The sequence below is a fragment of the Lygodium microphyllum genome, chromosome 4, assembly GCF_053477565.2.
Source record: "Lygodium microphyllum isolate KBCC chromosome 4, Lygodium_microphyllum_v1.1.10, whole genome shotgun sequence".
Classification (NCBI taxonomy): Eukaryota; Viridiplantae; Streptophyta; class Polypodiopsida; order Schizaeales; family Lygodiaceae; genus Lygodium; species Lygodium microphyllum.
The window spans coordinates 2,167,733-2,191,592 of record NC_141138.1 but is presented as its reverse complement, the minus strand read 5'-3'; the positions used below and the strand labels follow the sequence as shown (position 1 = coordinate 2,191,592).

Below are 23,860 nucleotides of genomic sequence, written 5' to 3'. Positions count from 1 at the left end.
AAACCTCCAAGTCTCTCTCTCTCTCTCTCTCTCTCTCTCCATACAAAATGTGCCTTAGGATGTGAAGTATCCTAACTATTATTGACATGGCACACCATAGGCCTTCCCAAAGCTCCACGTCTCTCTCTCTCTCTCTCTCTCTCTCTCTCCATATAAAATGTGCCTTAGGATGTGAAGTTTCCTAACTATTATTGACACAAGTGTGGAGCACCGAAATTCACATACCTACATCAACCATTGCCAAAGCTGGGACAGTTCGTAGCTAAAAGCGTAGGCACACTATTGGCCAACCAGCAAAACCGCAAATACAAATCCATGGGCCTGTCCAGCTGTGTCATCAACGCAAATGGACAGCGTGCGTGGTGTGACCACTATTGAGCTAGGTGACGTGTCACGCGGTATGTACGTACCACAAGTGGGAACGTCTGGTTGTGACACGTGGTCACCGGGAGACAGAGTGAGCTCGCGGCTCTCCGTCTCTGTGTCTTTGTCTCTCTCCCCCTCTCTGACTCACATTGTACACATTCAAAGCGAGCTTTTCGTGGTGATCTCTACCAATCTTCTGTCTGCTTACTTCCATCATCATCATCATCATCATCTTCATCGTCATCATTGTCACCTATCATTACTTTCATCATACCTGTCGTTGCAGCAGCTATGGCCGGGCGTCTTCCTTTTACTTTTGGGAAGGTGGTAAACGAGGCTTACAAGGCCTCATTCAATCAGCAGCGATGGCTCTGACCTGACTGATCAGTGAAACACATTGTCTAAGAGAAAGCTTGATCGTGGCCCTGATCCCCGATAACCAAAAATTGTTTTGCTTGCTTTCAAAGACAACCTTTCTTTCTGCCCAAGCTTAGGGTTCGCTTCCTGCTGGTGCTGCAGTCACATACCTCTCCACTGTGGCTGTTCCAAAGACATTCAGAGTGCCATGGCTGGTCACGAACATTGTTGCGGCGTCGCATTCTGGGTGTACATTATCATCATTTTTGGCCTTGTCTTGTTTGCAGGCTTGATGTCAGGTCTCACCCTCGGCCTTATGTCCCTGGGGCGGATGGATTTGGAGGTCCTCATCAAATCGGGAAAGGATAAAGATCGCAAGCATGCGGGTATGCTACGCCTGCAATTAGAGCATCCAGTGTGCAGTGCACATTCCTTAGTCGTTTTTGTGCGTTCCATAATCGTCGTATGTACTTAAAGCTTGCTGTGTTTTGCTTTCATAAAAAGAATTTCCTGAGGTGGGGCAAGCAGTTGCAAATGTTACAGTATCTTTTAGCAGATTCGCCCTATGCTGCTGGACTACACATAGTTTATTACAGCGAGTTGCAAATAACATGTCGACACACAATGTCGACTATTGGCTTGGATGCCTCTCTCAAAAAACAATGCAATGGCCTAGCTTCCTACTGGAGTGGCTGAGAAGAATTGTGGATGCTTGTATGCAACATTGAGGCTGGAGGCTTTTAATCTGATCATTAGACTCCAATTTATAGATGTCCACAGGGCTCACTTTGCTTCTAAATTTTCGAAGTGGTCTTTCCTCATTAACATTCTTGAGTTGAGATGGTGTCCTATGTGCATTGATAATCATTTCAAAGGTCTTCATTATTCTTCCGCTGTCAAGAGTGGGGAGTTTGGTTTGATGTTGCGATGATATACACATGGACCTTGGATTGGCCTTTTGCATGTTTGCATCAGAAAACTTAAAGTTGAAGCTGATCTGCAAAGTTATGATAGCTAGTATCTTTATGGAAATTTTGTGAGGTGGCCTACTAAAGAATTTGTGAACTATGCTTTCTATTCACAATTATATCTTTGCATAAACCCTCATCAAAGGTAAATGCCATGTCTATTGTATATAATGTACGATGGACAAAATTCTTAGATTCGTCTGTCAGCATGTTGCCAATGGGCTTAGCACCTTTTATAAAGCTAGATGCAGCAGGTTTGCCAATAAGCTATTCTGTCTGACTTTGTGCTAGAATCTTGTAAGTGTGGCCGAAAACAAATGGCTTTTTAGTCATAGCTCCACAAGAAAGGCTTGGAAACTAGAGCAACTTGTGATGTGGAAACATGGATATTTTTCAGATTGGTAGGGGATGTGGTAGCAGTTTGTCTTACATCATCAGCTTGCATGCTTTGATACTTTGGAAAATGAACTCTTTAGTGTCACATGATGTATATTCTGGCTAGCCTTGCCAGTTGTTTCATCTTGCTGTTGCATGACAATTTACTGCCAGCTTACCTCAGTTTCTGCATTGTAGTTTGCTTGTGCAAGTCCCTCAAGTCTCTTGCTGGATTTTTTGCTGTACTGCCTGCTGTTACCCTGTTGTTGCTCAAGTCTCAAGTTTTCTACAGTTTCAGTGCCCACATCTGCCTGATCCAAGTCCTCTTGCTGAAGGTGGTCATCCTCCTTCTCTGTTAAAGTGAATAACCTGTCTCTGCCAGTAGCGATAAGCCCAAGGAGGATGCCCCCTAGAGAAGAGACCAATCTAGGTCTGAGAAGTGATTGTATTAGTCCTACAGTCAGGAGGTATTCCCTTTGTCACAGCCTCCATCATAGATTTGGTGCCCGTGAGGCATTGTAGTTCAGTCTTTGGATCTCTTGTGGTAGTTCTTGAAATGCAAACCGGTCTCCCATTGAGGAAGCAACCTGTATAGAGAACCTCCCCTAGGATAGGTAAGGCCTCTCTCCAAGAGTGGCTTGACTTTGGTTGCAAGTAGTGATTGTGAGGGAAGCGGCTGCCTCCTCTTCTGTTCAACTATGATTGGTGGTAGCTGGTGGAGGCTAGATGAAATAGCTGTTGGAGGCCAAATGAAATGGGTCTTCATGCTTTGACAATAGCAGTTGGACACTTGACCTCTAATCCCCTCCTTAAGTCTCTACTCTTGATCTTCTGAAAGATCCGATGAATGTTAGGCCGCCATGGTTCTCCATATGTAGGTGTAATAGTCTAAAGTCTCCGAAATATAAGTTTTTTTCAAGGCTCTTGTCTTGGAATGAGACCCTTGACAATGAGCTTAGCCAATATGGCTTTGCTTTGGTTGTTTGGAATCTAGAACTAATATCCCCAAGCTGTCTCTAGATCTAGGCTGTATAATGACATTGCATGTCATAACACAATAGAATTTTTTTTTGATCTGTTGTATTATTTTGCATAATTAATTAATTATTAAATTTGTTTCCTTTGCACTTACTAGACATATAGAAAAGTGTAGTAGGGCTGGGTTATGGTGGATCCACGGTATGGGTTGAAGGATAATACGCATTTCCACCCATATGATTGGATTGATGCCTTTGATTGGAATTCAAGCATATTAGGGTCATGTGTGCACACAAGAAATGATTATTGCCTTGAAGTGTAGACTAGATTCGCCAAAACAAATAGTTACAATTAGCAAGATGGCATGATCACGAAATGTTTGTACAATGTGCGTATGTAGGTTGAAAGCTTAAAATGCACATATCTTTGCACAAAAAAACTCGCATGAAGATTACAACACTATTTTTGTAATGTACTCGTAGAGAGCTTTTGCATGACATCTATATTGAGGGAAGGGAAAGGAGGGAGGGAGGGATCTCTAAATTTTAGGGGATCCCTAAATTTTAGCCTTCAGGAGGTTTTTAGGAGTTTTGGATTGGCCTAAATAGGGATAACATTCTAAAAATAGTAAGTTTGTATTTTGATAGTACTTACTAAATTTGATTATTTCTATTCTTGACAATGTTAGCCCAAAAAGGAAGGCCATAGAGAAGAGACAAGTGTCAAGATGTTTGTCACACAAGCTTCAAAGTGTTCTACCACTTGTTACACTTCATAACATGTGGCTAGACACTTGTCTTGTGGTACTCTACTCCCCTTTCTCCTATAAAGAGGGCTCCTTTTTTCCCATTTTACATTAGTTTTCTTGGCTCTAAACTCTTGTACAGTACCTGCAGATAAGTTAAAGTTGACTCTATCCATCTATATCATTATCCTCTACTTCTCCATCATCGAATACCTCCATATTCCCTCTTCTTTCGCTGTTGTTTTACAAAACAACAAACTTGTAAATTCATTATAGCCCTTCCTTCTTGAGCACTTCTTCCATTTCAAGAACAAGAAGCAAGCCATATTGATGTATTGTTGCTCATTATTAGGAAAGGCTGTATTTTATTTCTATTCTCATATTGTAAAGAAATCAATTGTTTTTATTGCATAGTAAGTGATGCATGTGTGCATGTACATCTTTACATGATCTTGTGGGAGCGAAAAATCCTCCTCCTTACTCTTTGGTTAATTGTAACTGAGCTCTGCCTAAAGAACTTGGGTTGAGTAGAAATACATTTCTTCAAGGGGATTGCCTATCTTCAATCATCAATCTCTTATCCATTACTTTTATATTTCCATAGTTGTAATTTTTAAAATAGTTTTCATTTAACTTAAGTATTTGTTCTCTCCATTTCTTGTAACATTTAGTGTTAAAAACAAATGGATATTATAATTGTTAAGCATATTACGTTGTTCAAGGCATTCACATCCTAAGCCATCTTTGCTCTAGCTAGGCTCTTGTCTCCTCCTAACCAAATAAATCTTGATGAGGCACTTGCCATCTAGCTTGGTGATATTAATTTCAGTTACACCTTAGTAAACTAAGGCCTTCTGTTGTAATTTTCAACATAGCTGCAATTTCGTAATTTCAAGAAACCACTTTGTATTCCTTGTCTTGACGAGGTTGCCTCAACAAGATGATTGTGTTCTGCATTGATTGATGCTGAACAACCATGTTTTTGGCTTTATAAAAGCACTAGCCTGGACTTGAGCTTTGGGTGGAAAGTTACCTAGGAGCATTTGAAATTCAGGGTATGTGTTTTTTGATGGATGTCTACCTACTTTAGCAACCAAGTAAGACTCTTTCTAGCGCCTTATACAACTGAGGTAATACTTCACAATTATGTGAAATTTGGAGTAGTTTCCAGCTGAACAAACATAAGAATTTGCATTTTTAGTCTTGATCAAGTTATCTGTTTGTGTTTTTTTGCATGGAGGGAGGTTGCCATCAAATCAACAAGGCTCAACTTTATTTTGTAGTGGTTGACATTGTACAACAATATTTTTAGTGGAGGAGCAGCTCAAACTTCAGCAGCCCTCATCCATGCAGGAATCAATTTTGAGGCATAAGTCCAAGACTATTGAATAAACTTGCCCACATTTGTGTTCAGTGGTTCAAAGTACCTTAATAGGCTAGATGCTTGTCCTTGTAGCTTAACATCACCATTGATCTCCTTGAAGACTTTGTATTAATTTTTTATTTATTTTGTCCGTAACCCGAACTAATAGATTGTTCCATGCAGTTGGAAGCCTCTCCCACCCTTCATTGTGCAATGGGATATCATGCAACCAGTCTCATTTAATGTTTTTTCTATATTTTGCTTGCTTTGGTATGTGGGACAACGATATGCTTCTAGATTATATTGAGAGCATGCGTATATTGTAGTGTATAGAAAAGCTTAGAGTGACCCATGAGACCAAATATGAAACAAATGATCCATGATATATCTTATTATGCAGGTAGATATAAAAAAAGAAGAAAATAAATAGTAAAAGATTAATTTTCATTTGAGTTTACAAGGAGCTTTCAAATTTTAATTTATCCTAAACCTTCCAATGCAAGATTATGGTGAAGAGACTTTAACCCTCATGTTTCCTTTGCTGATGTGAGTCTCTAACAAAGTGTTTGGAAAATGAAAATATCATGCATTTATTAACAAGTCATTGTAAAGCATAAGCAAGAGCTCCAAGGTCAATATAAAGCCTATCAATAATGACAATATCACACAACAATTATTCCAAATATCATAATACAATAGAAAATAAATTTGTATTCTTTCTATTATTTTGTATATTCAATCGTTTATTGATTTTATTTTCTTTGCACTTGCTAGATATAAAGAAAAGTGTATTAGAGTTGCCTCTATGGATGAGTGGTCCTCACAGGTTATGGTGGATCCATGCAGTGGGCTAAAGAAAAAACAATATACTTTCATCTATATAACCCGATTGGATGCCTGTGATTGGACCTCAAGCATATTAGGGTCAGTCTCGTATACAAAAAGGATTAATGCCTTAAAGTGTGGGTTAGATATACCAGAATAGATAGTCACAATAAACAAAATGATATAATCATGAAATGTTTGTACAATGTGTATATATAGGTTGAAAGCTTAAAATGTACATAACTTGAAAAATTATATGAAGATTTCAACACTGTTTTTATAATATACTGGTTAAGAGCTTTCACATGATATCCATATTGGGGGATCCCTAAATTTTAGGAGCCTCAAATTGGCAAAAAAATACTAGTCTTAAAAAGTAGGAATGATATTACGAAAACAATAAATTTTGTGTTCAAGCGATACTCACTAAATTTAGTTGTTTATATTTTCGATAGTACTTGGCCCAAAAAGGAAGGTTGTATAGAAGAGACAAGTGTCAGGACACTTGTCACACAAGCTTCCAAGTGTCCCACTACTTGTCACACCTCATGATATGTGGCTGGACACTTGTTTTGTACTACACTTTTCTTTTTGCACTAGCTCTCCCCTTTCTCCTTTAAAGAGAGCTCATTTTTTCTCATCTATATCAATTTTCTTGGTTGTAAACTCTTGTATAGTAGTTGATGTGCATAATAGTTGAAGATAGCTTAAATTTGACCCCATCCATCTATATCATCATCCTCCACTCCACCAATGAATACCCCCATATTCTCTCTTCTTTCGTTGTTGTTTTATGGGACAACAAACTTGTAAATTTGTTATAACCTTTCCTCCTTGACCTCTTCTTCCCTTTCAAGAATAGCAAGCCAGCATATCAATGTAATGCTGATGGAGAAAGATTGATTTTCTCTCTCCACTCACATCTTGTAAGGAAATCTCTTGTTTTTATTGCATAGTGTGATACATGTGTGTATGTACATTTTTACATGATCTTGTGAGAGTGAGAACTATTTCTCACTCTCAGGTCCATTGTAATTGAGCTCTTTCCTAAGGGACTTGGGTTAAGTAGAAATATATTCTTTTGGGGGGTTTCCCATTTTTAACCCTCAAGCTCGTCTCCATTATTCAGCTTTAATTATTTGTTTTCTCCATTTTTTGAAATATTAGGTCTAAAAACAAACCAATACTACAATTGTTGAGTATATTACATTGTTCGGGGCATTCACAGCAAAGGGGATCACCAATGTACACTCGTACTAGGGAGGAACCAAGAGTCATGTACCGAGATATATTGGCCTTTATATAGGCTACACATGCATTAGACTCCAAAAAGTCAGCATTTATGAAAGTCGAGAGATGTACTATGAATGCTTTTGTAGAGAAACCCCTAAAGCACTTTATAGAGTTGCATAGGTTCTTCTAAATCTGGCCAGGTTGAAGCTGGTGCCTTGAACCTTGAGGCAAACTCCAGATCTAGCTACAAAAAGGGGGGTGAATGAGGTAAAAAAAAGTGCATGATGAGCAGCCAGAATAGTCCCTGTTTGTTTGCAGACTTAGTTCATTCAAACCATTCTCTCTCTGAAGTTAGCAGCCAAAGACAGGAAACCTGCTTAAGGTTCTTTTGTCTCAAGAAAAATCCCTTCTCTTTACCACACTCTTCCTCACTTTCTCCAGTGGCCAGCATATACAAGAAATGAGTGGAATTGTTCCCATGCATGAGCAGGAGACCATGGAAGTGACTGAGCAGCAGCACTTGCTTCAGCCTATGACATCATTGGACCCTCCACCCATACTTATTATTTGCTTTTCCTTCTCTACACACAAGATTTCTCTCTTTGCAAAGACAAAGACTTTTCTTTTACTCCCAAATTTCATGGAGTGCTGCTTATTGGGACTCATAAATCCAGTTGCTATAGATGCAAAGGCAATTGACTGAATATCATGAAGTGTCACTTATTGGGACTTGTAAGCCCAGTTGCTACTGATGCAAAAGCAATGAAGCGGATTGTGATCCTCCTAGACTGCATTTGTGCCTGCAGTCATTGATTCCGTTCTTCTACTGTTCTATCCTGAACTTTGTGAAGGGGAGGAGGAGGAATCTGAGGACATGAACATTGGTAGTTGGCTGGCCAAACAGATGGCTGGTTTTGATCTGTACAACATGTTACCTGCAAAGCCTCAATCAGATATGGATCATGCCTCTGGATGAATTTGCAGAGCTTTGAATCTATCATTGGCATTGTTCACTCCTGGGTGGCATGTGTATAAGCCTGTGTCATATACTGTTAGTATCTAAATATGTTCAGGGCGAGCAAGTTCAGTCACATTTTTGCGTACTACTTTTGAATGCTATGATTGACTGTGGTGGAACCTGATTTTCCAAGATGGTACTGTGGATGGTTGTACTTAATCCATGTCTTTATGGCATTATTGGTGATGCAGAAAGAATCCTGCCTGTTGTCAAAAACCAGCATCTTCTTCTGTGCACACTCCTTGTGTGCAACTCCTTGGCTATGGAAGTGAGCTTCTGAAGCCTTTTATTCATCCTTTGAATGAGGAATCTCTGTATACATTTAAATGACTCTTCTTTGTACAGGCCCTTCCAATATTTCTGGATTCTCTGGTTTCTGCGTGGGCTGCAGTAATAATATCGGTGACATTGATTCTCATGTTTGGAGAGGTCAGGTGGAGACCACTGTTCACATTGAATTTCTATCATTGTTAAATGAGTTAAAAAATGACCACTTGAATCTTGTCCTTTTTCCCCATTTTCAGATCCTCCCTCAAGCTGTCTGCACTAGATATGGGCTAGCAATTGGTGCGACTATGACACCTGTTGTCCGTATCCTTGTTGTTGTATGCTTTCCTATCACATACCCTATTAGCAAGGTGAGTTGTACTGCAACATTTACTCCAAATAGCTGATAAAGTCTAGTTAGATTTTTCAATCTTCTTACATTTGCCACCTTTGTAACTACAGTTGTTAGATTTCTTACTAGGGAAGGATCATGTCGCTCTATTTCGAAGAGCTGAGCTCAAGACACTGGTGAACATGCATGGAAATGAGGTAGTCACTTGATTGTTGTTGTCAAGTTCTGTTAGTACATTTCACTCTCGGCTAAGTGAATATATATGCGATTATTACAAGTGTGTCTTACAGTTCTAATCCTCGTGATAACATTTTTTCACTCAAAGGTTTTGTTTCAGCCAAGTGACGAAGCAACTTTTCAAACTTGCATTTAAAAATGTTCAGTAATCTTTAAAACTAGTAGGATAGCAATCTGGTAACTGTAAATATATCTTGCAATAGAGATCATGCAATCAAAAGAAAAGAACTCCTCTTTGATGTTTTGCTTTTTTAACTGATATGAGATTCCTGTCTTGTAGGCTGGAATATGTAAACATCTGACTGGATATGGATAAGCAAGTCATTTGATCCCTTTATGTCATCTTTGATTTAAGTGCTGACATTTGGCCTTAAAGTTGTGTCTAAATATCTTATAAGTGATGGAAAGAGATAGGCAGCTCTCAATGGTCAGCTTTGATATTCCAACAGAAACTTTTATATGGCCTCGAGTTATAGTAGGATTAGGATCAGGGATCTTTATTCCAAGTAGGTTGCGTACAGGATGCCATGACACATGACTTGGATAGTGTCTCAGTACATTGACAGAGTTTTTGTATTTGAATATGGCTCATAAATGTGCTTTTCTCTCTTTGGGTAAAAGTGGCCACAGACAAAATAATTGGTGATTTTTATGGCTTTGAAGCTGTTGAAATTTGTCAAATATCATATTAGCTGCATTTCACAGCTTTCTTTTAACCTGTTGTTTGAAGGCTGGAAAAGGTGGAGAGCTTACACATGACGAAACCACAATAATTGCTGGGGCACTGGAATTAACTGAAAAGAATGCTGGTCATGCAATGACTCCTTTGTCCTCAGTTTTCGCTGTGGAAATAAATGAAGTCTTGAACAAGTATGTTAGTTGTTACTGTTTAACTAGATTTGGCCGAACTGTTTAGTTCAGATTTTCAGTTTTGGGTGCAAATGATATCACATTTGCAGGGAATTTATAAGGAACGTTCTTGAAAAGGGTCATAGCAGGATACCTGTGTACGTTGGACACCCCAAGAATATTATAGGTGTGATTCTTGTAAGTGATCGAATCAACTTTCCCATCTTTTTGCTAACTATTTGCTTTACATGTACAGCTAATGCTGGTTGAGTTGCCAGGCTCAAATGTTCTTCTAAATGCATACAATGGAAACATAATATGCATACATCAAGATTAATTTTTCAGATGCCTAGTTTTTAAACATCTGTATCTTACTGTTAGTTTTGTTTGGGCATTGACACAAAATTAATCTAGAGTCCCAGCTAGAACCCATACCCAGGTTAAGACATGATAATGAACTCAAGTAGTACCATTCAAAAACTTGTTTCTTTTGGTGCAGGTAAAGAATCTGCTTGCTGTCGAACCTTCTGATGGGCTCACTGTTAGAGATCTTGCTATACGAAAAGTTCCAAGGTATCCAATCTTTGAACCCTTAGAACCTTTTTGGTCATCATTCCTGAGAAGTGCTTGTTTGAAGATCTGACCTTAGTATATGATATTGCCTAGCTCCAAAGATAAAGTGTTCAATATCAAAGTTCTGTAGTGTAGTAGGAAAAGAGAAGAAGCGCATGCATGATCATAGTGAAGGCGAGATAAAGCTCAGAATACAAGACAAGAAATTACGGTACAATGAATCTGATGAGTTGTGATAATAATAATTAGATGAGGGTATTGTCAGTAATAATCACTCTTATAAAGACATTTCATCCGCAAGGCATCGACCAATAGTGCCCAATGTAAAATTACACAGCATAGCAAACAGAAATTGAGTAAAGAATAGAGAGCATGCACAACAAATTAGAGAAGAACTGAGGTTTGTTTGTTTGCAAACAAAGTGAATCGCGATACAATGATGGCTCTGTCTCTTGATGAGCAAGTAAAATTGAAGGCCTTCAATGAAATCATTGTGCATTTTGACCTAATTTAACTCCACAAAAACAGTAAAAAACCTATCAAAAGAGAATTATATTTTATTTGGTGGTAGGAGTCTTATAAAAGGACATATTAGCATTTATACTTATCCACTCGCTCATTTTGTGTCAACTTTCCATCATCATCTTCATCATCATCATTATCATCATCCTTCATCATGTCCCTCTTCGCCAGCTGCTGCCCCTGCCCTGATAGCTGCCACCCAGCCAGCTGGTTGCTCTAGCCTGTTCAGCCAGCTACTGCCCCTGCTGTTGGTGTTGCTGCCTCTGCTGCCTCTGCTACTGCCCTGACTGCTAGATTGTCACCTGCCCCTGGAGGATTGCCACTTTCTCTGCCTTCTGCGCTTACATCATGCCAGTGAAGTGACCTATTTGACAACCTTTCCTCCTTCAGACAAACTGTGTTTTGATTAGCTGCTGCTCTTTTCTCAGTTTTGCCCACACAGCCAGGCTGCATTTTCATCTATATTGCTGTCACACTTCTTGGACAGCCTCCGTCAACAGTGGGTTGCTGTGTTTTAGTGATTCTAGTCTTCTCCTTAGCTCCTTGGCATCATTCTTCATTGACCTTGAATAACCCTGGATAGTGGCCCAAAACCCTCCCTAAATAGGCAATGGAAGCGCCCTCGAATCTCGTAGTAGATTGGGCATCTGCATATGTAGTGCTCCTCCATCTCTGGCTCGAGCCGACAAAGCTAGCAAATCCTGTCCTGCAAGGGGAGGGATTTTGCACTGTATCTACTTGTCTCAATCCAGAGTTGGTGTGAGGATATATGGAGCTGTCCAATGGCATGTCGTACACCATGAGACAAGTGTGCATCCATGTATCTCGGGCAGACAACAAAGCCATTGGGTGATGTGTAGAAGATGCTTCTGATAGAAAGCCATCTTCTTCCCCAGATCTCTAGTAGGTGTCACCCCTGTCATGGGTGTGTATATTGTGAGAGTGCGCAACGGAAGAAGAATAGGAACACAGAGGAGGGGAGAGAGAAAGCAGGGAATGAAAGAAGAAAATCTGCACTGACTGAAATGAATGCTGAATACACTGAAATGGACTGATCAGTCCCTGCACGCAGCCCGGAGCGTCAGTGAGGGCACCAGAACAGACTGAAAGCAATGGCAGCACCAATGTCGGAGTGGGAGAGGACGGAGAGTGTGCTGAACCTGCAGAAGAGAATGCTGAGAATGACTGGGGGGCTGCTATATATAGCCCCAGGCCAGAAAACTGGCCGACCTGCCAAATCTGGCCGACTTGGCCAGATCTGGCCGACCTGCCCATGCACACCAAAAGGCCCAATTTGGGCTGTGTGACTCCCGGAAAAGCAATGCAGACAAAAACAGCAGATACCAAGCTGACAGAGCTCCTCTGTCTCCTGCCAGACTCTGACAGGAGCTCACAACCAGGAGATGACAGGCTGAGAATGATAATAGAGCAGGCTAACACCCCCTCTCAGATCCTGGGAGGGTCTGAAGACCTAAGAACCGCATGTGATGAAGCAAAGAAGCCTGAGGCAAAGGCTTCGTGAAGAGATCAGCTGCATTGGCCGCCGTAGGACAATAGACCACCACCAGCTCCGAATCCACGATCCGCTCTCGAACATAGTGATACTGAACCTCAATGTGCTTCGTGCGAGCATGAAACACCGGGTTCTTCGCCAGAGCAAGAGCACTCTAGTTGTCCACGCGCAGCTCCGTAGGTCCGGTCTGGGAAAAGCCAATCTCTGCAGTAAGTGACGGAGCCAAACTGCCTCCATAGCGGTCGAACATAGGGCCCGATACTCAGCCTCTGTAGAAGAAAGTGCCACAGTAGGCTGCTTCTTGCTGCTCCAAGAGACAACATCGGATCCAAGGGTGAAAGCATAACCTGTAGTGGATCGTCTCGAGTCCACATCACCTGCCCAATCAGAATCACTCCATCCAGAAAGGGTGATCCCATCTCCATACATGATCCCGAAGGATCGAGTCCCCTGTAAATATCGAAGAACATGCAAGGCTGCTTGCCAGTGATCCTGTGTAGGAGTCTTCATAAAAGAAGACAACAAAGCCACCACAAAAGAGATATCTGGCCGAGTGTGAAGTAGCCAAATGAGAGAGCCTACAAGGCACCTGTAACGAGCGGCATCTGTAAGGGGGACTCCATCTGCCAAAAGCTTGGACTCAGGGTCCATGGGGCAAGAAATAGGCCGACACGCGGCCATACCAAACTCCGAAAGAAGCTCGGAGGTGTACCTGTGCTGCGAGATAAAGATGCCCTGTGCCATCTGATAGATCTCCAGTCCTAGAAAGAAGTGAAGGATCCCTAGATCCGTCATGTCAAACTCCTGTTGAAGAATGGACCGAGTATGCTCCACCTGCTGAGTGTCGCTCCCTGTAATGATAAGATCATCGACATACAAAATAAGGAAAACACAAAGAGAATCCATAACCTGTAAGTAGAGGTTGGGATCATGAGCGGAGCAGTGAAAGCCACTCTGTAGAAAGAAGCGGTCAATCCGCTGGTACCAAGCATGAGGAGCCTGCTTCAGGCCATAAAGAGCCTTCCGCAGCCTGTAGACATGATCCTCCTTCCCCTGCACAAGAAAACCAGGAGGCTGTGAAACATAAATCTCCTCCTCAAGGACGCCATTCAGAAAAGCTGATTTGACGTCCATTTGATAAACAGGCCAACGGTGGTGAGCTGCAAGAGCCAAAATAACTCGAATGGTGGACATCCGAGCTGTAGGAGCAAAAGTCTCGAAGTAGTCCAATCCTGCGCGCTGTGCAAAACCCTTGGCAACAAGCCTAGCCTTATGCTTGTCCAAGGAGCCATCTGCAAGATACTTGGTCTTAAAGACCCATTTCACACCTATCACCTTCCGTTTCTTGGGACGCGGTACAAGCTCCCAAGTATGGTTTCGCTCGATGGAATCGAGCTCGGCCTGCATAGCCTGTCTCCAAATATCCTGTGCAAGAGTCTCCTCCACAGTGGAAGGCTCGGAATCCTGAAGAATCTGAGACATAAGAGCATAGTGCACACACAGTGAACTATCCCGCTGGGCCTATAATCGGGCTGATCGACGTGGACCTGTAGAAGAAGCAGGAAAGTGAGTAACACCTGAATCCTGCATGAGCCGGTGCTACCATAAGGGAATCCTAAGAGACTCCTCCTGCTGCGAGGGAGACCGAGTAGTCTCCGGAACCTGCAAAGCACCCATATCGGAGAGGGACTCCCCCTCACCAAATGAAGATAGATTCTCCGCACCTGAAGAAGGCTGTGTATCCCGAGAAGACTCTTGAGGGGAGGCTGAAGGGATGGAAGAACTCGTAGAAGAAGGAGTCACATCCGCCAAAGGGGAAAGGGAAGCTGTAGGAGGAGGAATGCGTGGGGTGCTAAGGGGTATCCTGGAAGGAAGAGAAGGTGGGGGGGGGGGGGGGGGGCTCACCTCAACCTTCCGTGTCGTCGGGTCGTAGAGCCGATATCCCTTCGTGGTCGTGCTATAACCCACGAAGATAAGCTTTCTCGACTTAGAGTCGAACTTCGTCTTCCTCTTCTTCTTGTCCACATGGACAAAAGCATCGCACCCAAAGATGCGAAAGTGGGACACGTAAGGCTTCTTCCCAAAGAAAGCCTCATAAGGAGTCATGTCCTGTAAAGCCGAAGTCGGAGAGCGGTTGCGAATATGCACCGCTGTAGCCACCGCCTCACCCCAAAGGAAATGAGGAAGACTTCTATGCTCCAGCATAGATCGGGCCATCTCCACCATGGTCCGATTCGCACGCTCCACCACACCATTCTCGGATGGTGTGTTCGGATGGGAATACTCCACCCGAATACCATGATCCCTGCAAAACTGAGAGAAAAGGTGAGAAGTGAACTCGCCACCGTGATCAGCTCGAACGCCACGAACTTTGGAAGTTGTTTGGGTCTCCACAAACACCTGCCACTCGCAGAAACGGGAGTACGCCTCGCTCTTGTACTCCAAGAAATAAGGCCACACATAACGACTAAAGTCGTCCACAATCCGCATCAAATACCGGGCCTTCCCAAGGGAGGCCGTGCCCATAGGTCCGCAAAGGTCGGTATGAACCAACTCAAGCAGAGAAGTAGCCCTCCTAGAGGCAACCTGAGGGTGAGGCTGCCTATGCTGCTTGCCCCTCAAGCAGCTAGGGCACAAAGTGTGAAGAGGAGGGAAATCTGGAAGTCCCTCCACCATCTTCCTCCGAGAAGCCCGCCGAAGAGAATCGAGGTTCAAATGACCATACCGAGCATGCCAAAGTAGCCCAAGCTCATGGGAAGTCCTCGCAGCCAAGGCTGTGAGCGTATAAAGCCCACTCTCTTGTGTTCCCGTCCAAAGAGCATCACCTGTAGAAGCATCCTCCACTGTGATTGCATCCTGAGTAAAAATGACTCGGGTACCTAGCTGAGTAAGGCCATGCATAGACAATAGGTTAAAACCCAAATCAGGGACATAGAGAACTTTGGCGGAGGAAGACCGCCTATCATAAAACATAGGTAGAGTCCCCACGCCTCGAACAGGAACTGTAGAATTGTCACCAATGGTGACAGTGCCCTCTCGGGAATGAAGATCCTGAAGCCAATCCTGTTGGAAGGTCATATGTGAAGATGCTCCACTGTCCACGAGCCAAGGCTTCTCCAGAGTGGTAGAAGCTAGGGCTGTATCCTCCTCAACAAAAACATGCACAAACGCAGACTCTGTCGTGGCTGGGGCCGCCTTCGAGTCCTCCTTGGGCTTCAAATGGGGGTACTTCTGCCAACACTTCTCCTCGGGATGAGTACCTTTCCCACAGTGGGGACATTTGGGCGGCTTCTCCTTCGCATCCTTCTTGTCCTCCTCCTTCTTGTCCTTGGCCTTCTCCTTCTTTTGTTTCTTCTTCTTGCCGCCACTTGTACCTGCCATAAAAGCCTTGGTGGAGCCACTGGCACCCACCTCTTTGAGTCGCTCGTCATGCTCCAAGACAAGCGGGGAAAGTTCCTCCCATAGGAGTTTCTCACGGGTCCTCGAGGTGATGAGGCTGGTGTAGAAGACATCATAACGGGGTGATGGCAGCTGAGTCAACAGAATCATTGCCATATCCTCAGACGATATCATACGACCAAGAGAGGCTAACTCGCCTCGCATGTCCTCCATCTTCGTGATCTGCTCCTTCATGGAAGAAGAATCATCAAGATTGAGCATCCGCAACTTCTTCTCCAAGGAAATCTTGTGGGCAAACGTCTTGTGCTGATACAAAGACGCAAGCTTCTTCCACACTTCCGCCGCGGTCTGTAACCTGTGAACATGTACAAGAATGGAATCATGTAGACTCATAAAAAGAAAGGAACGGGCTCGAGAGTTGAGCCTATCCCACAAGGTTGCACGGTCCATAGAGGTGCCATCGGACGAATCCACGGGGGGGACGGTCGATGGGTGAAGAAACAAGCTCCCAAAGGTCGAATGTATCGAGGATGCATTCCACCTTGCACAACCAGAGGGAGTAGTTGGAACCATCCAACTTATCTTCCTTCGGAAAGGAAGGGAGAATCGGCACTTGAATAGAGGGAATCAAGGAAGGCATCCGCACATCTGAAGCAGTCTTCACGGAAGACACCTTCACGGTAGATGGAACCCTCTGAGATGCATGGACTGAAGAGGGACGGGTGCGAGGAGGCTCCTCCTCTGAGTCGTCAAAGCCTGAAAACTGGTAAGACATCTTCCAATCTGCAAAATACCAAACACCAAAGAAAACTGTGCCGAAGCCGAAGTATGACCAGCAGCATGGTCAACAACCACCAAGACACAGGCTATGATAGCCTACAAACACCTGGATCTGCAAAACGCAAAGATAACTGATGAAGATCACCAGAAAAGAAGCCGCCAGCACCAAGACGCAATGTGAAAGTGGGTCGCCAGCAGGAGATGTGCCGCCAGGAGTGGAAACGACCATCAGATCTGCAAAACGCAGCCTGATGATGTGTCGCCCAGTAGAAGGAGGGACTGCCTGATGGAAAACGCAAGGAGGGGGGTCGCTGGTTGACGTGGCAGCCTCGGAAGAAGGCGTCTGCAGCAAACGCAGGAAGAAGGGCCACCTAGGGGGGCCGCCTGGGCAGTTGAAGATGGGATGACAGCAGCAAAAGAGGGGTGAGGTATCTCTCTACAAGGTTAGGTCCTCCGTGCTCTTAGTCAGGCGATGATACCATGTGAGAGTGCGCAACGGAAGAGGAACAGGAACACAGAGGAGGGGAGAGAGAAAGGAGGGAATGAAGGAAGAAAATCTGCACTGACTGAAATGAATGCTGAATACACTGAAATGGACTGATCAGTCCCTGCACGCAGCCCGGAGCGTCAATGAGGGCACCAAAACAGACTGAAAGCAATGGCAGCACCAATGCCGGAGTGGGAGAGGACGGAGAGTGTGCTGAACCTGCAGAAGAGAATGCTGAGAATGACTGGGGGGCTGCTATATATAGCCCCAGGCCAGAAAACTGGCCGACCTGCCAAATCTGGCCGACTTGGCCAGATCTGGCCGACCTGCCCAAAAATCTGGAATGCAGACAAAAACAGCAGGTACCAAGCTGACAGAGCTCCTTTGTCTCCTGCCAGACTCTGACAGGAGCTCACAACCAGGAGATGACAGACTGAGAATGATAATAGAGCAGGCTAACATGTATTTGAATAATATCCATCTTGATGATGAGGTTCAGCTCCTTAGCTAAGCTCCAGGTAAGGGCAATCCAAGTTTACTGTAATGGTGGGAGGTGATCCATGTGTAGTCCACGTAACTGTAACCATGCCTCTATCCGGGCACACAAGTACTCAATATCTCATTGTAATGCTAGTTGTCTAGACAACCTTAGTGTGAGCCAAAAGAGTATCTTTGTCTCGGCAGGGTCCAAAGCCCATGCAAGAAAGTCACCGTTTGGAAGAGGGCCTTTGCCAGTATGGGTGGTGCTGCCATCTTTACTCTGATGATCTCATGTGGTACTGAGGGTTTACTTTGAAATCATTAGTACTAGGCTTGATCCCCATATGGGGGGTCCATATAGAAGTGCTAGTGTGACCAAAGTGTTGAATAGATGGAGCTTCGTTTGAGGCTCCTTGAACTGTATCCATGCGTACTGGCTCTCCATGGACCCTAGGGCCGCATAGCCTTGTGTCAATCTATCCTTTGCTACTCTCCTCAAAGTGAATCTTGACCCTAAAAAAGTAATCCCCAAGTAAACATATCTCTGGACCACCACTATCTCCTTTGTGTGCGAAATGGGGTACTGATCGCTGAATCCACTAGGAGGAAGTGTTAAACACCATAACCTTGGCTTTGCCAGGGTTCATAGTGAGATCCCTGTCTTGACAAAAGGCATGTAGTGCATCTAGGTGGCACTGCAATCCCTCTAGTGTGTTGAAGATGAGGAACATGTCATCGACATACAGTATATGGGTATCAATGCCCCCCTAGGCTAGCTTTCTCCCCTCCAAGTCCATCAATATAGTCTGATATCTCATCAATAATATAAAGGCTGAAGAGAGTAGGTGAGAGTGGGCATCCTTGTTTCACTCCAATGGTGCTGGTGATCTCCTTTGATAGCCCTCCTGGTGCTTGTACTCATCTTGTAATAGATGCACATAGTGCTAGTATCCCCCATCTCATCTCCATAGGGACCTCCAGCTCCTGGAGTCTTTGCATGAGCCCAACATGTGGTATTGTGTCAAAGGCCTTATGGAAATCCACAAAGCAGCAATATACCTACCTTCCTTGTGCTCTACTCTCCTCGATGATGGCTTGGAGTGTGAGGATATGATCAAGCGTGGAGTAGCCCCTCCTAAACCCTACTTGACCACATGCCCAATGTTGATGCTGCTTTGTCAATTTGCTCAGTTCATGCTCTAGTATCAATCCATAATATGTGGCCTATGAGATAAGGCAAAAGTATATCTAGGTCCAATGTCATCTCATTATGAAGTGAAAGAAAAATGCATCCTAATACAAGGCTAACATCTAAATATCTAAAGATCTCCAAGTCTAAAAGTTCTATGTACAAGATATATAGGTATAGTGGCTTCTCTCTAAATCTCAAGGTGAATACATGATCCCAACTATGATCTGGTGCAAGGCTGCTCTATTGATGTATGGAGGCGGTGAGTCTCCTATGCCTTGCAATTATGTCTTTGATCTAGCTATTGTATGGGCCCTTTGGTCGTCTACTAGGTGGTTGAGGTCTCTGTGCTTGGCAAAGTGCAATGGCCTTGTCTAGTGTGACTCCATGGTGTAGGTAGATACAATCTAGCAGGATGACTTTGTGCCTGCTAGACTAGTAGTGTGTGTGAAAGAAATCTCTTACCACTCTCTACCTTGATCTCTTTGGGTGAGCTGGTCTCCTATCTTGTGATAATGTTGTGACACCTTTCGAGCTCTAGGAGCAAAAGCCCTTGACATATGTGGTCCTCATACTCCATGACATGGCGGAGAGGTTCAAAGCCCTTACAAAAGAGGCAGTGATACCTCCCTCATATGTTATAGTACACTGTACATCTATATATGTAATGCTCCTATCTTGGGCTCTTTGTCATAGAGCTGGCATATCCTATCCTTTGCTAGGTATCTGTCCATGTATCTGTCTTTGTCCTTAGCTGCTGGGAGGAGATGTGTATCTATCCAATAGCAGCCTGCATACCATGGGAGAGGTGTGTCTCCATATACTATGGCTGAAAAATAAAACCATCTTCAAAGAGATATAGGAAGTGGCTGTGGTAAAAAACTCCATCTTCGGTCCTAGAGGGAGAGGTGGCTAGATTCAAGTCCTCTCGGGCTCAACTCTCCAGACATCAGCCCTAATGACTGAATTTAGCTCATATTGGGTGAGGGGAAGTGTAGGATAGTCTAGGCTATAGTCAAAGGGCAGGAGCTAGCTGAGGTCCAAACCTGTGTAAGGTTGTCCAATTTGTCATTTGCGAGTACCAACATTTCATCTCACCTACTTGTACTAGTTGTTTGGAGGAGATTAATGCCATGCTAGGATATTTGTGGTGCGGGAGCTCCCATAGTATGTGTAAGAAAGTTAGTGTTTTAAAGAGTGTCTCCACAACCATAGGTCGTCACAAGGATGTGAAATTGTGATGCTTTGCTTAGCATTTGATTAAGTTTTAATCAAAAGTGCAAATGTGAGATGCACATGTGATGTGTAAGTTATTTCACAATGACACGCCAAGGATCCCAAGATATCAGTGGGTGTCAAAGGAAAAGTTGTAATAAGCTATATTGTAAGATACTAGGTGGTGGTTGGTGACAGATTTTGGCTTTGGATATTTTATTAGCTATTAATGTTAGTGGGATGACATTAGGAATTATGCATTAATTAATTACTTAATGCGAGTTCAAGGGCTAATAAATGCTCAAGATTTTACTTGGATGACAAATTGGCCTAGCCAATTTAATTGTTGGCTGGCCTAAATTTTTTGTGTGCAAGAACTAATAAATTGATTAATTTTTGAATATTTTGAAAATTAATCTAATCGGACTGAAAATTGCTAAAATATGCGTTTAGAAGGTTGCCACGTAGCAAAACTTGCCTATGCAAGTGAGGGAAAGGCTATTAGAGGTTGGTGGAGCCTCATTCCAACATTGTGGAGGTTGGGAGAGGAGAAGATAGAGCTGGTGTGACAATTTTTCCGCCATTGGCTGTCAAAGAGCTTCCCTAGATGATTAATAGGCCATTGGAGGCAAGTGATAACCCTTTTAGGCTCTGTCTATAGGCAGTTGATACCAATTTTGAGGGCCATAAAGGTGGCGACTGCATGTGGGGCTCCTGTTGATTGTGGGCTGCTGTCAATAGCCATTCACAGCAGGGCATCATTAAAATGCAGCCAATTTTGGCGATGAAACTTTGAAATTTCTCTTTCTCTAGCTTTCTCTCTATTCTCTCAACCAATTCATAGCTTCCCTCAAGAGATCTCAGCCAAATTCAGTCCCAAGAGGATGCTATTGAAGAATTTGTGTTGCTAAACCCTAATTCGCCATTTATTTAGGGTTTACTAGCCACAGCTGAAATATTGGGATTTCAGAGGATTTTAAGAGGCCGGCCGGCCAATATTAAGTTTGGGGTAGAATTTGTCTTCCAAGGAGCAAATTGAAGGCTCCAAACCAAGGGGCAAATTGGTTTGAAGGCTTGTTGTTGCTATGGACAGCAAGATGTATTGAAGATTGAAGGAGATTAGGGTGGATCTAAGTGTACTTCAATCTTTAGCAATATAACTTAAAGAAATATCACAAGAGGTGCTTGTTTTTGGGGCCAACAATGTGTCCATTGTCCAAGATAAAGAAGTGAAGTATGTGTTTCTAGATTTGTGTATTTTATGCTTGTTGTAATTAGTGCTTAATTAGGTCATTTACCACCCTATCTAAGAAGGAAGGTTGGTTTCATAGGTACTGCCCCTTACTCTACTTTGGTGATAGGATGTGGGGTGAAGGGCTTACTCTTGATCATGCATGATATCATCCTGATCAATGGTCTCTATATGTGGTCCCAGCCATCATAATGGTCTGTTTCTGAGCTAGTTTCAAGTGACAACACACTTTGTCTTCAGCCTCTCCTCCATCTCGGTGTTGTTGACATTGTTAGTTTGATCTGGTGCACTCACCAATGCCTTGGGCTGTGTGCAGGGACTGATCAGTCCATTGTTGTATTCAGCATTCAATTCAAATTTAGTGCAGGTTATCACTTCATTTTCTTCTTTTCTTGTTGTCTCTCTTTTCTCTTTCATCTTTGTGTTCATGTTCCTCTTCTGTTGCGCACTCTAACAAAGCTTGGGATAGAGAAAGTGACTCCTAAATACATATATTTTCTCACATGCTCAATTGCGTCTCCTTGAAATGTGAATTGATACATAGATGGGGTCACCCATGCTACTGAAGCGTTGAGTACCATGACTTTGGTTTTTTCAAGATTCACTATGAGATCTCTATCTTTGCAAAAGGTATATGGTGCATCTAAGTGATACTACAAGCCATTTGGTGAGTGTGGAATGAATACAATAATATCATTGGTGTCACGGACATGCTATGATCAAGTGTACGGATTAATTCTTGCTCATGCTATATGAATCCACACCCCATGCGAATGCACCCTTAACAGGATATCCTCAAGCCAACCATGCGAACCAGCCCTTGCCATGTCATCATAGAACCTTCTAGAAGATATGCCATGTCATCGCTTGCATCATTGATATTGTCATCATGGAACATTCTAGAAGATCTTTAGCCGCCCTCCAACACCTACAAAAGGAGGGGCTCGTCATAGAGCTCCTCAGTCTTGCCGATGCTAGTCTTGGGAGCTCAAGGAGTCGAGACCTCCAAGTAAGTAACTTCGAGTTCCAGTTCTAGTGCTTGTCTAGTCATGGCATTTAGTCTTGTCTTGTCTTCCATTATACTCATATTGTCTTGTCACCTTGTAATCTGGTAGTACGAGATCTTGTCTAGTATTGTCTTACATCTTGCTCATCCTCGTTGAGGGAGATCTTGTAATTCTAGTATCTTGTATCCATACCTACGGTTCTTTATATCCTATTGAGTCTTGTTGTCTATACCTACGGTCTCGGGTTGTGGGATTTTCCGTATCTTGTTAAGTTATCATTGTACCTTGTGCCCCTACATGGCATTATCTTGTAATCAGAATTCTTGTAACAAATCTTGGATCTAGTGAAGTCTCTCGAGCACAATCTAGTACTCCCATAACAATCGGCATATAGTGATATCAGTATTAACACTCCAGCTAGGCTAGCTCCAGTTCCACCTCCCCTATCAATGTAGTTTGATATCTCATCTATGTATAGTCCTAATAGTGTGGGCGAAAGCAGACATCCTTGTTTTACTCCTATGTTGTCAATCCTCTCAGACATTCTACTAGGTGTGTGCATATGGCGTGTCACTCTCTCGTACAATGCATAAATGCCCCACTTCATGTCCTCTAGCACTCCAATCTCCTTTTCTAGACAACCCATCCTCTTAGGGGCTTTTTTGCCCATCTCATGTGTGGAATGCCTCAACTAGTTCCTTCTCCGTAAAGGGCTTAGGGAGTGCTGGTCCCATCTCCTTAGTCACAAGGGGCGAGATACAATCTCAAATTTGCTGTCTACATCGGAGCACCTTGTCTGATATTGCCTTCTGCTGGAAAAGTTGCTTGCAGAAAACTGTAGCAAGCTCCATCACCTCCTCTAGGCTAGATCAGACCCTCCCATGGTGGTCATGGAAACTATGGATTTGGTCCCCCGAGGTATGTGGCTGATGTGTCTAGAAGAACTCTTTGCACATCGTGTCCCCCTTCTGTGCCCAAAACGTTGCTGAGGTATGGAAGAACTCTAAATGCCTATTCTCTAGGCTTGTGAGGGCTGGCCATGCTCATAGCTCTTGTGTGTGCAAAGTGGGATTTCCACGTGCCTCTTGGAGCAATCTCTAAATGGTTGTAAGGTCTCTCCAAAGTGCCCTCTCCTCGCAACACTACTGGTAAGCTTGGAGGGTTGCATCCTGACAAATCCTACTCAACTCTCCTAAAACCTTTGCCACCTCTACAATTTGGCCACCCCCGCCCAATCTTTGGTTTAGAGCTTCTTCATCCACCTCCTTGTATCCATAGGTTAAATTAGGAATGTGCCAACAATGAGTGCCCAATGCTGAAGCAGGTGCATTCAGTGTGAGGATTACCGGGCAATGATTAGACAAGGTGGTCCTAGCGAGCTGCCCAACTTGCCCTCCTCTGGAGCACCCTTACTCCCCAATAGAAAATCTGTCCAACCACTTCAAGAGGGTAGTATCTGACCGTGTGTAATCCTAGGAAAAATCCAATGAGTTGTCTCGCCTTACTCATT

At 43.4% G+C, this 23,860-nt stretch overlaps 1 protein-coding gene across 2 annotated transcripts in view; it reads left to right on the top strand.

The window, feature by feature from the left end:
- The first annotated feature begins 374 nt into the window (after positions 1 to 374).
- Positions 375 to 23,860, top strand: part of LOC148036733 (DUF21 domain-containing protein At2g14520-like) — an 80,624-nt gene continuing 57,138 nt past the window's right edge. For both annotated transcript variants that reach the window (XR_015690500.1, XM_087675616.1), the window contains exons 1-8: positions 375 to 1,109; positions 8,420 to 8,496; positions 8,574 to 8,657; positions 8,753 to 8,866; positions 8,958 to 9,044; positions 9,815 to 9,954; positions 10,044 to 10,131; positions 10,433 to 10,506. Coding sequence is in view for 1 of the 2 variants with exons in the window: in XM_087675616.1 (XP_087531742.1) it covers positions 932 to 1,109; positions 8,420 to 8,496; positions 8,574 to 8,657; positions 8,753 to 8,866; positions 8,958 to 9,044; positions 9,815 to 9,954; positions 10,044 to 10,131; positions 10,433 to 10,506 (842 nt within the window). In the remaining variant the exon portion in view is untranslated. The remainder of the gene's footprint in view (positions 1,110 to 8,419; positions 8,497 to 8,573; positions 8,658 to 8,752; positions 8,867 to 8,957; positions 9,045 to 9,814; positions 9,955 to 10,043; positions 10,132 to 10,432; positions 10,507 to 23,860) is intronic.